The sequence below is a fragment of the Miscanthus floridulus genome, chromosome 5, assembly GCF_019320115.1.
Source record: "Miscanthus floridulus cultivar M001 chromosome 5, ASM1932011v1, whole genome shotgun sequence".
Lineage (NCBI taxonomy): Eukaryota > Viridiplantae > Streptophyta > Magnoliopsida > Poales > Poaceae > Miscanthus > Miscanthus floridulus.
Genome location: NC_089584.1, coordinates 142,274,350 through 142,288,521, shown reverse-complemented (window position 1 = coordinate 142,288,521; position 14,172 = coordinate 142,274,350). Strand labels below are relative to the sequence as shown.

Below are 14,172 nucleotides of genomic sequence, written 5' to 3'. Positions count from 1 at the left end.
CTTTTGGTTGTGTGCTGGCCGTCGCCGCTCGCGTCCCGGAAGAATCCGATTGACCGCGAATCCCAAGCGCCATGCTGCGACCGTCCGTCCACAGCCACTACCTCTACCTGCCAATTTTTAGAGCACGTTCGTTTGATCGTATTTGGCTTATAAGTCATGACTTATCAGCCAACGAATAATATTTTTCTCTCATATCAAATCAACAGTACTTTTATAAGCCAACCAGCTCAAAGAGCCCGATCTCTGGATGCTCCGGGCACAGCGACCTGGATTCGATTGACGGCGATCATCCGTCCCAGGTACACCACCACGGAAGCACATATATACAGGTCACACGACTCGCACTCCATTCCGCGTCCATCGCTGCTCCCTGCCTGCTCTTGTGCCTGCCGTCTCAGACCCATTCGTGGCCTCCATCTATCCAGATCACAGACCCATGCATTCAGATTCAGGTGAGGTGAGGTTAGACAGGTAGCACGTACAGTACAATACACCATAAGAAAACAAACGCCATGGCCTTCCTGTTCCTGTCTGGCGAACAAGGCCATAAGCCCATAATGCCACGATGGTTGCCGGAGTTCCGGTTGGTCCCCTATATCCTCCGGATGTCCATGACAATTGACAAGTCAGCACCGCCGGCCGAAAAGGGCCCTTTCGGTGCGCCGCGAGGCAGCTCCCGCACGAAACCCGCCCCCCGGCCCCGGCTCGTGCATGATTGCGCGAATCCATCCATGGCCCCCTCAATCCGGTCCGTTTATTTTTTTGGACGAAACCAAAGCAGACCGAGGCGTTTGTTCTCACCTGTGACCGTGATCGGCCAAAGGGTAAGGTTTGGAGTTTGGACCGTGCGGCCGGGTTGCGATCGTATGGGAAGGCGACCGGAATATTCAGTATGTTCGTGCTGTGGCTTATCGTAAATGATCGTAAATTTTTAGTTAAAATAGTATTTTTCTTTTACACAAACCAACCAACAGTACTTTTTCATAAACCAGCAACGATACGAACCAACCAACCAAACAAACTGATTATTAGCTGCGATTTTCCCTGGATCATAATTACGTTTTGTTTTATTTTCTGGCCGCGGAGAGAAGACGACGAGAATGTATGAAACGCATGTTCCCTTTGCAGGCCGTCGTTGTGCAAACTAGAGGTCGTTTTCCCCGGATCAGTTGGATCTTCTGGTTGGGGAATTGTATTCGTTCCTGACGAGTCGGATATATAGGATATACGGAATTATGTGTACGGCCTAGTCGGCTTTCACACATAGGGAGCTCTAAACTGGAGGTTCTGAATCATTTGCCGGCGACTAGTTCGCAGCTCTGGCGTGCCCTTTTCGCTTGTCTTGAGCAGAACATTTTCAGTGAAGAACCGTATTTTCCTCTCATAATATATATGGTTTGGCAAGTAAATTCATCCACCTGAAGTGAAAATGTACTCCCTTCTTGGTGAAATGGAGGTAGGTTTTAGAATAGTGTTATCTCAAACGGATTAAAAACATTTGCCATGTATATTTTTTTCTTATAAATTTAAGATAGTTTAACTTTAATCAAAACATGAATTGTATCTCTTGGCGGTGGTCGAGGTACATGAGTGGCCAGATCAGATGTTAGGCGCAGGCCGGTAAGCGGTAAGGACATACGGAGAGAGTCGGAGAGCTGTGTATCGTGCATTTTGCCGCACACAAACCAGATCCGATCAATCACTTCGATTCCCCTTACGAATTATACGATTCTTTTTTTTTAAAAAAAAGTGACCGTCATTTTCGATATCCGAAGCATTATTCGACGTCATTAAAAAAAGAGTTAGATAAAGAAGCCTAGACGACAGCAGTCACAAAGAGCGAGTATCAGATCAACGTAACGACGAAACTGAAATGTTGTAATTATCGGCCTGTTCGCTTGTTGCAGCCGGAGCTTATTAGTCAATCAACAGTATTTTTCTCTCGCAATAAATCAGCACCAATCAAACTTATCAGCCCAGAAACAAAAACGAACATGCTGAATGATCGGAGTTTAGTGAAAACGTACAACAAATTCGCGATACAGGGATAGCGAAAGCTCTAGAACCGTGATGTCTGTAGTATGAAATTTGTAGCCAATCATCGTCGTTAAATTCGTTAATTAAGAAAGTAAAAAATGCCTCCATCACCGACTGGATCGCCAGAAACAGTATCAGCACGGATCTTAAAGCGCAGGAGGCCCAATTTAAGCTTAAGCACCCCCGCATTAGCTGCCCATCCGCTCTCTGCCAGCTTCATCCCCGCGGGGCCACACCACACCTCCGCGACGCTCGCGGCCGTGTTTCTCTCGCCTCGCCTCGCCTCGTCTCGCTCCCTCGGATCGGCCCGTTCGGCCCCGCCCGTCGCTCGCTCATCAGAAGGAGAGCCTAGCCTTCCGCAGCAGCGCTCGTCAGACTCAGCCGCCCGCAATTCCCCCCTGCTCCGGCTTTTAATGGGCTTTCCCTCCCACCGAAATGGCCGGCGATCCCCGCACCCGCGCCGCCGGTGACCGCCCCACCCCCGCCGCCTCCTTCTTCTTCGCCGGGGGCGGGCTCGGCCTCGGCCCCTCCAGCCTGCTGCTCCACCTGCTCCTCCTCCACTCGCTCTTATAGCCTCCAGCCTCCCCCCGTCCCCGCCCCACTATGGCCGCCGTCTTCTTCCACCACGTTGTCGGCGACCTCACCGTCGGCAAGCCCGAGGTCGCCGAGCTGCACGACACCGACACGCTCGACGACGCCGCGCGCGCCATCGCCGCTAGCCCCGAGGGCGCCGTGCCCGTCTGGCGCCCCAGGGCCGCGCCCGACGACCCGCCCTCCGGGGCCAGGTTCATCGGCATGATCTCCGCGCTCGACATCGCCGCCTTCGTCGCCGCCGCGGGGGTCGGGGACCGCGCCATGCGCGCCGTCGTCGGCGAGGTCGTGCAGCCCAATCCCGCGCTGCTCAGGGAGATCGATCCGGGTACCAGGTGAGACCGTCTCTGCTTGATCCCGTCGTGCGTTGGTTGATGCACGATCCCGTCTGCCTGCTGTCCTGTAGCGTTACCGACTCGCTTGGTTTCTAGTGCCTGCTTCCACTGATGACTCACTCATCCATCCGTTACCAAAGATGGGATCGAATCGTACGTGTGTCAAGCGTTGAAAGGACCTTATCTTACCTAACGTGTGTGCGATTCCATTACTTATGGTTGATCCGCAACAACCGAACAAGTTCACGTTGTATGTGACGGCGATACACTCTTCTAGTTTATTTACAACGTCTCCTGCTGCGTTAGCCTATTTTTAACGTGGTCTGGTGGTTGATCTTTGTCTTTTCTGAATCATACTATTAGTTTGACCTCTGGAGAAAGATGCGGGCAAAAGGTTATTCCTACACCCGTCTGAATTTTTTAGAGATGAAATGGATTTATGGTTAAATTACTCCAGCGATTGGGTTGTCAGGTTGCTCTTGTACAATGCAAATGCTAATTGTCTACCAAACCTGCCTAACTTCTTGTTGTTGTCATGGTACGATGGGAATGAAGTTTCCCCCATGATATTTATCATGCAGTCTGTGTCGCATACATAACTGATCATGTTTGATTTTGTGGCAGCATTCAAGAATGCTGATTCAGCATTGTTTGGACAGAGAGTTGAATAGCCCTTTCATTTTGCTTTAGATTTGATCTTATGAGTTTATGGTTGATATCTACGAATTAATATGGATTTAGAGGTTCCTTAGCCATTCTTCATTTTTGTTTTGCATGTAGATTTAATAAATTGTCATTGTAATAAAGAACAACCTGAAATAGAAAAGATTTAAATCATCATCAAATTTTGTTACTAGCACTATTTATGAGAAGAGTTGGATGGAACTTTTGTATGGAGTAGACGTAGCAAACTAGAATTTCTTTTGGTGTAGCCCTGCCTACACATATGACTGTAGCTTTCCTTGAAAGGTAAGTGGCTACCTTAGTACGGTTATGAATGTAATGTAGAAGTGTTCGTTCACCAAAAGGATTATTCAGTCCATCATGAAAATATATTGTTCATAGATAGACCATATAAAGATGCCTGGTTTGTTAGGTCATCTTCTTTGTTTCTTCAGATTTGAAAGCTTTCCAGGATTATACATGGGAAAATCCGATATAGTTTGTTAGTTCCATTCTCTTCCAGGACGGTGATGCTATCTCTACCATTTCTAATGAATATTTATGATCCACTCCCTCTGCCCAGAAAACTTGATGTTTTGGATTAAAAAATGGTCCCAGTCCCAGAAACTTTATGTTTTAGCTCTTGGACACTAGGTTGGCCCATATCATCTTGAGATTGCGGCCTGCATGCCTCCCCACATTCCTTTTAATTTGCGTGGATCACCTTCAATAAATAGGGGTACATTGGTAATTTCCAGTTATTTGGCATTTTCATGGCACAGAACTTGTCTTTCTGATTTTGTTCCCTAGAAAGAAACAAAGTGGGGACATGATTCCATTTCACAATGCAATGTCAGAAACAGGAAGGTAAGAATCATGAGCAGGCTGTACATTCTGTTACAGGATTAGGATTGTATAGGATGGCTACTTGAATTCACTAGTATATTGCCCGTGCTAACGTTACGGTGGTGTCTAGAAAAAAATAACAAAACTAAAACAAACCAAACTTGCCACCACTAACAAAAAAAAAGTTCTTTGTTTTCTTTGAGAAGGCAAAAGAACCAACAACTCTCGGATGGCCTTTGCCAATGCCAATATAGCTTCTTCTTTCGGCATCCCATAAGCTCACTTGTGTACAAAATATCACTCAAAAAATGAGAAACAAATGCTATGGCCGTGCTAACTCTACGACAACATTCGGGCAAATGCAAAATAGAACTTAAATATCATTATCGAAAAACTCTTGACAATACTGCAAAATGCCATTGTTGGCTTGAAATTTTGGAGACCAACAAATCAAAAGTGTAATAACAGATTAGGCTGAATGAACTCTATTCTTTCCATCTTGATGATACAATTCTTATTTTCACACAAGCAATTTGATGCTAAACACGCTGTTGGTTCATTAAATTGTGGTAAGGAGTTAATCAATCCAACCGGGGAACAATTAGAAGTATCTACAGGTGTTCTCCGGGTCCTTGAACCTTAGTGTCAGCTTCTTCATGAATCCGTTTTTGTCCTCCCCGTTGTACAGCACGGCAGCCGCCTTCTTCTTGGCCTCCTTGAGATCAGGCGTGATGGCATCCCGTGCATCCTTGAGCGGCCTGATGTCGATGAGCTGCACGTTACCCGCCCTGGCGGACACAACGACGTAGGGCTTGGAGCCGCCGCCGCCGAGAAGCAACAAAACAATCTTGACAATATCAAAAACATAATCTGAATGAGTTTCGGTGACCCAATAATTAATTGATATCATTATCGAAAAAATAATTAAATGATAAACCATAAAACATCAATGTACCAACAAGTAAAGAGTCACATCCACAATACAACATACTAACTAAATTAACAGCAAACATTTTAAATAGAATAATGGAGAAAAGCGAATATTGTGTGGGAATACCCAGATTGAGATATTAACAAAGAAAATTTTGAAAAAATTGATTTCCTTTGGTATATGGTCACAGTAACAAGCACTTAGAACTGAGGGAGCATATCTGGTGCATGTTGTTTCAAGTTTCTTTTCAACTATGTTTATGAATTTATACCTATTTTATTTTATTAAACAAATTCCTACCATTTATAATAAACAGGTTACCTTTAAAACAAATTTAGTAAATACAAAATACCATTCCAAAGCATAGAAGCTAATTCATTGACTCACAAGAATGGAAACGGTCTTCTTAACATTATTACTCTAGTGTACAAAATTGATATTTCTAGCCATCAGAATATAGTATTCAATGACGCGGAATGACGGAATAAAAAGGACATCCAAGTGTTTTTTCTACACAAATGTAAGCAATCAACACCAGAATTAAATGACCGAATGTAATATTTAGAATTCCGTCTGAGGTCCCTTTACGTATAGCATTTATTCTTATTTTTCTCCATTCTCCACCTACAAAAGATGTACAGAACAGCCAGGCATAAAATTTTCAGTCAAGAATTGCAAATGCTGCTAACATCGCTCTCCAAGAAACGGAATGATACATACAATACAACCGGAGGCTTGCGGATTAATGTGGGATAATTTTTGTAGCTAGCATTGCAAGTAGCCAAGTACAGTGATGGATGGAGGTGCGAGAATTGGTGTACCTTGGAAGTTGGAACCCCTTGCCGATGGAGTTGCCGGAGACATCGATGAGGTCGTCCTCCTTGAAGAGGTCAGTGAAGTCGATCGGCTGGCCGGGTTCGAAGCCGTCGACAGCGGTGAGCCTAAACTCCTGCAGGTGCTGCAGCGAAATTGTAGACAAGCAGAAATATTACTACTGCAAAAAGACAAGCAGAGTTCCAATTATCATGATAACTATTCAGCGTAATTCAGACTGCATCCCTGCACAACAAAATTGTAGAACCGCCACCATAGTGCCACATCAAAAGGAGAAAACTGAAAAAAGTTCCTAGAAATTTAGACCACATCCCTACAAACTGCATGGCATAATCGCACGGAGTATATCCTTCATTGGATCCTTCACCAATCTGATGCAGAAATAACGGCTCCTGTAGTCGCCAAGTAGATCCTTCACCGGATCCGTGGTGCTGCCTCCTGAACCTGCCGACCGCCGCATCGAGGGAGGCTCGGGCGGTGGATGGGTGGGCGGCGTGAGAGAGGCTGGCGGCCGGCCGAGTTGAAGCACGATGGAGGCAGCGTGTGTGGCTCGAAAGAAGTCCATCAATGGAGGCTCAGATCCCACGCTCGCCGACCACAGCCCCGACCAAAACCGCCACGGACCCGGGGCAGTGACAGCGAACGCGCGATGTCCGTGTCGGCGGGGGCCTCATGACGGTACGGCTTGCGGCCACGGCGCCCAGCCGGAACGAGGGAGGCCGCCGGAGCCGGAAAGGAGGAGGAGCGGTTGGGGGAGGACGGGGACGCCTTGGCCTTGTGCCCCCGGAGCGGGCTAGGGTTTTGCGGCGCGGAGGAACGGCTTGCGGATATTTTTTTTCTTTTTACCGGAGAAATCGCGTGGGATTCAATCCCTGGCCGCGCGGGGGGTGCGGGGTGCGGTTGCGTGAGGGGTGAGAAGCCGGAGTGAGAAGCCTGGCATCACACATGGAATCGTGTCCATCGGATTTGGTTTAGGTATTTTATTAGCTCTTGATTTTAATGGAGACGAATTCTTGTGTACATTTTCCTAGGTGCACAATGGTTGGAGGCTCTCAGCGGGGGACGTTTTCCTAGGGGACATAGTATAATTTTGATTGGTCCATTATAGTAGAGATGAGCTCACTAATGAGTCCATGCCAAATGCAAGGCAGTCCAAAGATTGCCTGCTCCACCTCGTTAAATAAAAAGGATTGCCTGCTCCACAGCTCATGTTCCCCAAGTAACCGAATTCATATACAAAAAAAAAAAAGAAAATGAGCCAGGGACTGCATTTCCTGTGATGTTTTATCTGTTGCAGAGAAGATTACATCTTATGAATCTGCATCGTTGGTCTTTTACCTTCCTAGGAAGCACATCCTTTTCGAATGTACAATGGCATATATAGTACCTATTACTCAAGTAAGTTTCCTTCTGTTTTCCTAGGTTGATCGATGCTCTGGAGCTGATGAGGCATGGAGTGAAGCGCTTCCTTGTTCGCAAGAGTGGGAGCTGGAAAGGCATTACCAAGAGATTTTCAGTGCTTTATAATGGCAAATGGCTGAAGAACATGGAATCAACATCTCCAAATGCAGCCAGCAGCAGCAGCATGCCGCTATCCCCGCCTTCTGGTTCTGCTGACAAGTTTTGCTGCCTATCAAGGGAAGATGTTCTCCGGTTTCTCATTGGATGCCTTGGTGCTCTTGCTCCCATCCCGCTGACTCAGATATCTTCCCTTGGAGCCATCAATCCGCAGTACAGTTACGTGGAAGCATCTGCGCCTGCCATGGAAGCAATTCAGAAGATCCCTCAAGACCCATGCGCCGTTGCTGTTGTGGAGACTACGCCAGATGGAACTCGTAAGATACTAGGAGACATGTCTACTTACAAGCTGTGGAAATGCGACTATGTTTCAGCTGCATGGGCACTGGCAAACCTGTCAGCTGGGCAGTTCGTCATCGGTGCTGACGAGAATGGGTCGATGCCCATCTCAGTCTTCCCAGAGCCTCCCATCAGCCCATCGTCACCGGTGGAGGAGATCAGTCCTGGGCGCTCGCCAAGGGCGAAGAAGTTCAGCAGCAGGAGCATCGGGTTTCTGAACACCCAGGCTAGCCAGATGTCAGCGTGGCGGACACGCAGCGCGTACCACCGGGGCAGGAGCACGCCGCTGATGTGCAAGACCACGAGCACCCTCGCGGCGGTCATGGCGCAGATGCTGTCTCACCGGGCCACGCACGTCTGGGTGACGGACGCAGAGTCGGAGGAGGACGGCGTCCTCGTCGGCGTGGTGGGCTACACCGAGATCTTCAATGCCGCCACCAGGAGCACCTGCGCGAGTCCGACAACATCTTGATGCACCACACCGTGCTGTACAGTAGACTGTACTTGGTTGATCCGTTGGTGATTGGCCCCGCCGGTGCATGCCGTTGCACTGAACTGTACAATGTACTTGGCTCATTTGTTGGTTTGTTTGGAGAGTTTTAGCCCTTTAGATATTCTTGGTTTGCATGGAGCAAGACTTGGTGGTATATTGTTGCATTCGTTGTGGACAGTACAAATAAGAATTCGGGATTGCCTGGGAATAGTCCGTTTTGCATGCTCACCTGCAGGCTGCAGCTGTCAATGTACTCTATGTATATGGAATGTTCTCTGTTTCCTTTCACATGTTTGCGGGCCTGTTCGTTTCCTTTCACATGTTTGCGGGCCTGTTCGCTTGAACTTACCAGCCGCAGTATTTTTTTCTTATAATAAATCAATATCAGCCGGCTTATCAGTCGGTTTTAATACCAGCCGAACTGTAGCCGCTGCAGATGCAGGCGTCAAATGGCTCACCTGCCGGACTGTAGCCACATGCAGGAGCAGGCGTCAGAGTCAGCCCTGCTGTGTTATCTTAGTCACTGTTGCGTGGGCAGCTATACTGGGACTAGATGAGTAGAGTTGTATATATAGTTTGCCACTGCAACTCAATAAAGAGAGTTCAGATTTGCCATCTCCTATACAGGGCTCCGGCCAACGCTGGTGTCTCTACTGTGTGTGTATGCTATGTTCTTCCTCTCTTTTTCTACCTCTAGCCATAGCGTGTGGTCGGACAACGCTCGTTCGTGGTCGGTGCAGCTAGTGTGTCTAGTTGATGCTCGGCAAGACCGGTGATCATGTGGGACAACAGGTGATATGCATCCTTGCCTGTGAGTCTAGTTGATTCATGTGCATGTTTTGAGGGGGTGTTCGGTTGGGCTCCAAGCAGCTTTGCCTGGTGCTATGCTAGCTCTGAAGCGTCTGATTTCGGGCCGTCTGGGACTGAAAAGCTATGGCTAAAAGCACTTTCCTTCCTCATTTGCAAAAGGTAGGTTGGAATTCCCAAGTTCGCCCAAGTCACCAGTAACCGGCAAGGCGGCAGCGTACGGCTGAAGACACGGCTGCTCATCAGCCCGGCGCTGCCACGGCTGTTGCGACTGCTGCTGTGAGGAGTCACTGAAGAACAGCTGTTTCACAGCGTTGTAACCAGCCAGCGACCTGCCGGGGCAGCGTATGAGCGTGTGTTACATGCCCCGCGTGCCGGTCGACGAGGGGGGAGGGGACGCGGACGGTGGACGCGCCCCGACCGATCCGCAGCAAGGTTAATAATACAGTAAACTGTTGGCTGATGAATCCTTACAGCTTATTTCTCAGTCCACTCATATAATAGTTACATCTTCATTATTAATATATGGTTCACTGATCTCTTTCACAGAGTTTGTTGATTCTTGTGTCCAAATTAGCTATAAGCTTATAGTCTATTTCTCCTCTCTCTCTCTCCCTCCTTTTATTTCTCTTCCACCTTAGCATAGGTCTTATTTAGTTCCAAAAAGTTTTCCTAAAAAATGCTATAGTAGCCATCACATCGAATCTTACGATACGTGTATGGAGCATTAAATATAGACGAAAAAAAACTAATTGTATAGTTTAGTTAGAAATCGCAAGACGAATGTTTTGAACCTAATTAGTCCATAATTAAATACTAATTGCCAAATAAAAACGTAAGTGTTACCATAGCCAAATTCTCAAATTTCCTCCGGCTAAACACAGCCGTAGCCTGTTTACGGTCCGGGTCCTTTGGTCCTCCCGCCTAGGAGTAGAGTACTAGGAGAGTAGTACTTGTCTCCGATGTCTGATCCGGCGTCGCCAGCCTCGGTATCATCGGCGGCCCCTGACGGACGCGACTCCCGCGGCCCGCGTCAAAACCAATCGTTTTTACCGCGCGGGCATATGCTCTCCCCGCGTGTCAGCCTTCTTGGCCTCCTTGCTGCTGTGGCGCGCAGCGCGCTGGCTTGGTGCCTGCACGGCTGCACCCACCGCACACTTGTCGGCGTCGCGCGGGACTGCGCTCGCCGCCTCGTGTCCATCGATGGCCGCGGCTGGAAGTGTCGCCTCGCCGCCGGTTGTGCCGCTCGCACTCGCACGCGCCTGGAGCCCTGGACTCGCGTGCCGACGTGACGGGACTGCCGTAGCGAGTGACGCCCGCAGGCTTGGCGCCGCGTTGCCCGCCCGCCGCCTTGCCAACTACTACCGCGCGTCACGACGCCCCCGTACAGTCGTACCACTCGACGAAACTGACAAAGCGGAGAAGGCGAGACGTGCCGCGCCGTAGGCCGTGGGACGGGGAGGCTGCAGTGGCCACTGGTAAAACGAAATCTTGGACGGGTCCCGGCCGGCGTCGTGCGAGGACTCTCTGCCGAGACTATCGAGGGGAATTCCCGCTGGTGCCCTCCGGCCCTCGCGGCTTTGCGAGGCGAGTGGCGTTCCAGGACCACGAGACCACGAGTGAGTGTGCGACGAGGTGAGCTCCCGGTTAAGGCTAAACCAAGACAGGACACTTTGCCTTTCGGAAAAATCAGCCAAAAGCTTGTAAGCGACGGTGTGTGCCACAAGGAGCGAGATAATCTCGCCCACCTCGTTTTCACGTTTTTTCTTCCTCCGTTCTCGTTTTCCATACGTTTTTCTTCTCCGCTATATTAGTCACATAGGGATAGCGATTGCCCACAAGACGGTCTGCAGATAGTGTCGCAAGCTGTACCATAGCACTAGCGAATGCCAAAGGAAAATTAGTCCATCAAATCAAATCACTCAAAGATTTGTTTTTGGTCCAGATGTCAAATTCGCATGGGAATACTCCGGTGCTACAGTTGAACCTCGTTTTCACATACGTTTGCCCCGTTCTTTAAACGTTTTTGCCTTTGCTGCTCTCTCCATCATAAATTATAATTCATTTTGTTTTTTAAATGTTTAGTTTTTGTTATGTACTCCCTCCGTTCCAAATTAAAGTTCGTTTGACTTTTTTGACCCCAAATTTGACCGCTCGTCCTATTTAAAAAAATTGTGCAAACATAGTTAAATTTAAGTCATTCTTGAAGAACTTTTGTTAATAAAGCAAGTCACAACAAAAGAAGTGATATTTAGCATAAATTTTTGAATAAGCGGAGTGGTCATACTTAGGGTCAAAAAGTCAAACAAACTGTAATTTGAACGAATTTAGTATTAAACATAGTGTATATATCTCAATACACAGTAAAACTATATATTTTTAAAATAAAATAAATTATAATTTAAAATAGACAGAGTAGCTAATAGTGCTAGAGATAACAATTTTTGACAAGCCTACTTGTAGTTGTAGATAGTCGCAAGTTGCAATTTTTGACAAGCTGACCTGTAGATAGTCGCAAGTTGCTCGTGCACCACACATCGTTGTTCCATGAGAGATTGGGATGTACCACTAGCTAATGCTAAATGGAAATTTAATTAGTCTCCGTTAGAGATGATTCAAAGACTTTTTCCGGCCTAGACATCAAATTTGCAAGGAAATATTCTAGCTAGTACTACAATTAATTTAAACCCCTTTTATTCACATGTGAACGTTTTCTCCCTACGATTTTTACAAGGCATATTAGGATTTTTTTTAAAAAGTCCTTTAATGTATAACTTTGACATATAAAGCATGTTATCAGTTGCTAAAAAATGTTTTGTGTTACTAATTCTTCTCATAAAAAATCCAAATCTAGCATAGTTTTAAGTCAAACTATCCTAAATTTGATTAAATTTGTGAAAGACTATAAATATTTATCATGCTAAATGAATATAATCAGATTTATTATCGAATGTATTTATATAGAATATCTAGTTTTGGATTCATAAATACTGATAATGTTTTTCTGTTCGTGCACCCCACATTGTTGTTCAATGGTAGAATGGAATATATACTTGTTGCTACTAAAGGAAAATTATAGTCGATTATAGATCATTCGAAGATTTTTTTGGTCTAGACATCAAATTGTCATAGAAATATTCTAGGAATGCCCTGTATTCGCATGTAAAAGTTTTCTGCCTCCGTTTGTTTCTACAAATACCAATAAAATCAACTGCCAAAATTATTTTGTATTACTACCTTCGACTATAGAGAAAGTGCAGCTTTTTATAGTTGAAAATCAAACTATCTCAAGTCTAACCAAATGTATATAAAAAATACAAATATTTATCATTGATTTTTTATAGAATATATTTTCCATGGCATATATACTTGGAGTCATAAATTTGATAATGTTATTTTTTTAAAATAAAATTAGCCATTCAAGATATTTACCAAACTAAAATTACATTCTTTTTAGAAGTAGGGTTAATTGCCGATTTGAGTGATCAATAAGGATGCACATCCTAGTCGTTATCGATCATGCATATATTTTGATTAATTAGTGATCAACATCTGAAAAAGGACCAAGCAATATGACACAAAAAGTGCTTATCATTTGGAAAACACTTGTTAGCTCAGAGTTTTCTATGAGGGGCTTGTGGCATATTATCATTGAGCACCCACTGTGTTATCAAAGATTTTTTTTTTTTTTGCGAAACACAACACATATATAGACTCTCATATGCATGTATATACACTCGCAAAAACATAAACACTCATATACATATATGTACACTCACCGGCCTCTATGACACAGAAGCATAGACACCTTGGCTCTATGAGTATTTTCAAAAGACTGAGCCAGTCCGTATCTTTAACATTAACAAAATCATTACAAGCGCTTCGCAATTGACACACACACAGAACCTGTCATAAAAAATAACAAAGTTAAATCTTTGAATAAATTCAGCAAAATACAAGTATATGCGTCATGTCGATGGCTCAAAACCAACGACTTAGCCAGCCAAGCTATGCTCGATTCACAATCAAAGTGTGCCCTCACTAACTATTTTTCAAAACAACCTGCTTTCGAATCCACTATGCTAAAAAAAAAAAAACTCATCGTTCGGAAAAATTCGTCAGCTTACCGTCTTCTATCGACGTATTATGTTCGGTTCGAGGGGCTTGTGTGGCCATGCCATTAAGCCCTCGCCGTACGCTACCAAAGAAAACGACACATCATTTTGTGGCTACGCATGTTTCCATCAAAGGTGTAGATTTAAAATCAAAGAAGGGGGCGAATATCGACTAGGATCTCGATACTCCTAATGCCATGATGGCTTGTCTTAAGAAGCGAAAAGACGCGCGCCCTCATTTCTTAATCCCCACTCAAAGTACGCTAATGACACGAGGAAGATTACAGAGAGACTCCACGAGCCAAAGAAAAGAACAACTTGACTAGCGAGAGCCGAGACGGGACGGAAAGTGAGGACGAGAGGGCGAGTCCGGTAAGGCCTGGTTTAGTTACCAAAAATTTTCATCTAAACTATCATATCAAATCTTACGGTACATGTATGGAGTATTAAATATAGATAAAAAAATTAATTATATAGTTTAGTTGAAAATTGCGAGACGAATGTTTTAAGACTAACTAGTCTATGATTAGCCATAAGTGCTACAGTAACTAACATAGGATTAATTAGGCTTAATAAATTCGTCTCGCAGTTTTCAGACGAACTATGTAATTATTTTTTTATTAGTATAAAAAAAATCTTTCGATATTTCCAAAACATCCAAGA

General features: G+C 45.5%; 1 protein-coding gene across 1 annotated transcript; it reads left to right on the top strand.

Moving 5' to 3' along the window:
• The first annotated feature begins 2,223 nt into the window (after positions 1–2,223).
• On the top strand, positions 2,224–8,869 carry LOC136451020 (CBS domain-containing protein CBSX6-like). The gene is made up of 2 exons (XM_066451748.1): positions 2,224–2,963; positions 7,660–8,869. Exons 1-2 carry the CDS (start codon positions 2,641–2,643, stop codon positions 8,564–8,566), a joined length of 1,230 nt encoding a protein of 409 aa, XP_066307845.1. The 5' UTR covers positions 2,224–2,640; the 3' UTR covers positions 8,567–8,869.
• The last annotated feature ends 5,303 nt before the right edge of the window (positions 8,870–14,172 follow it).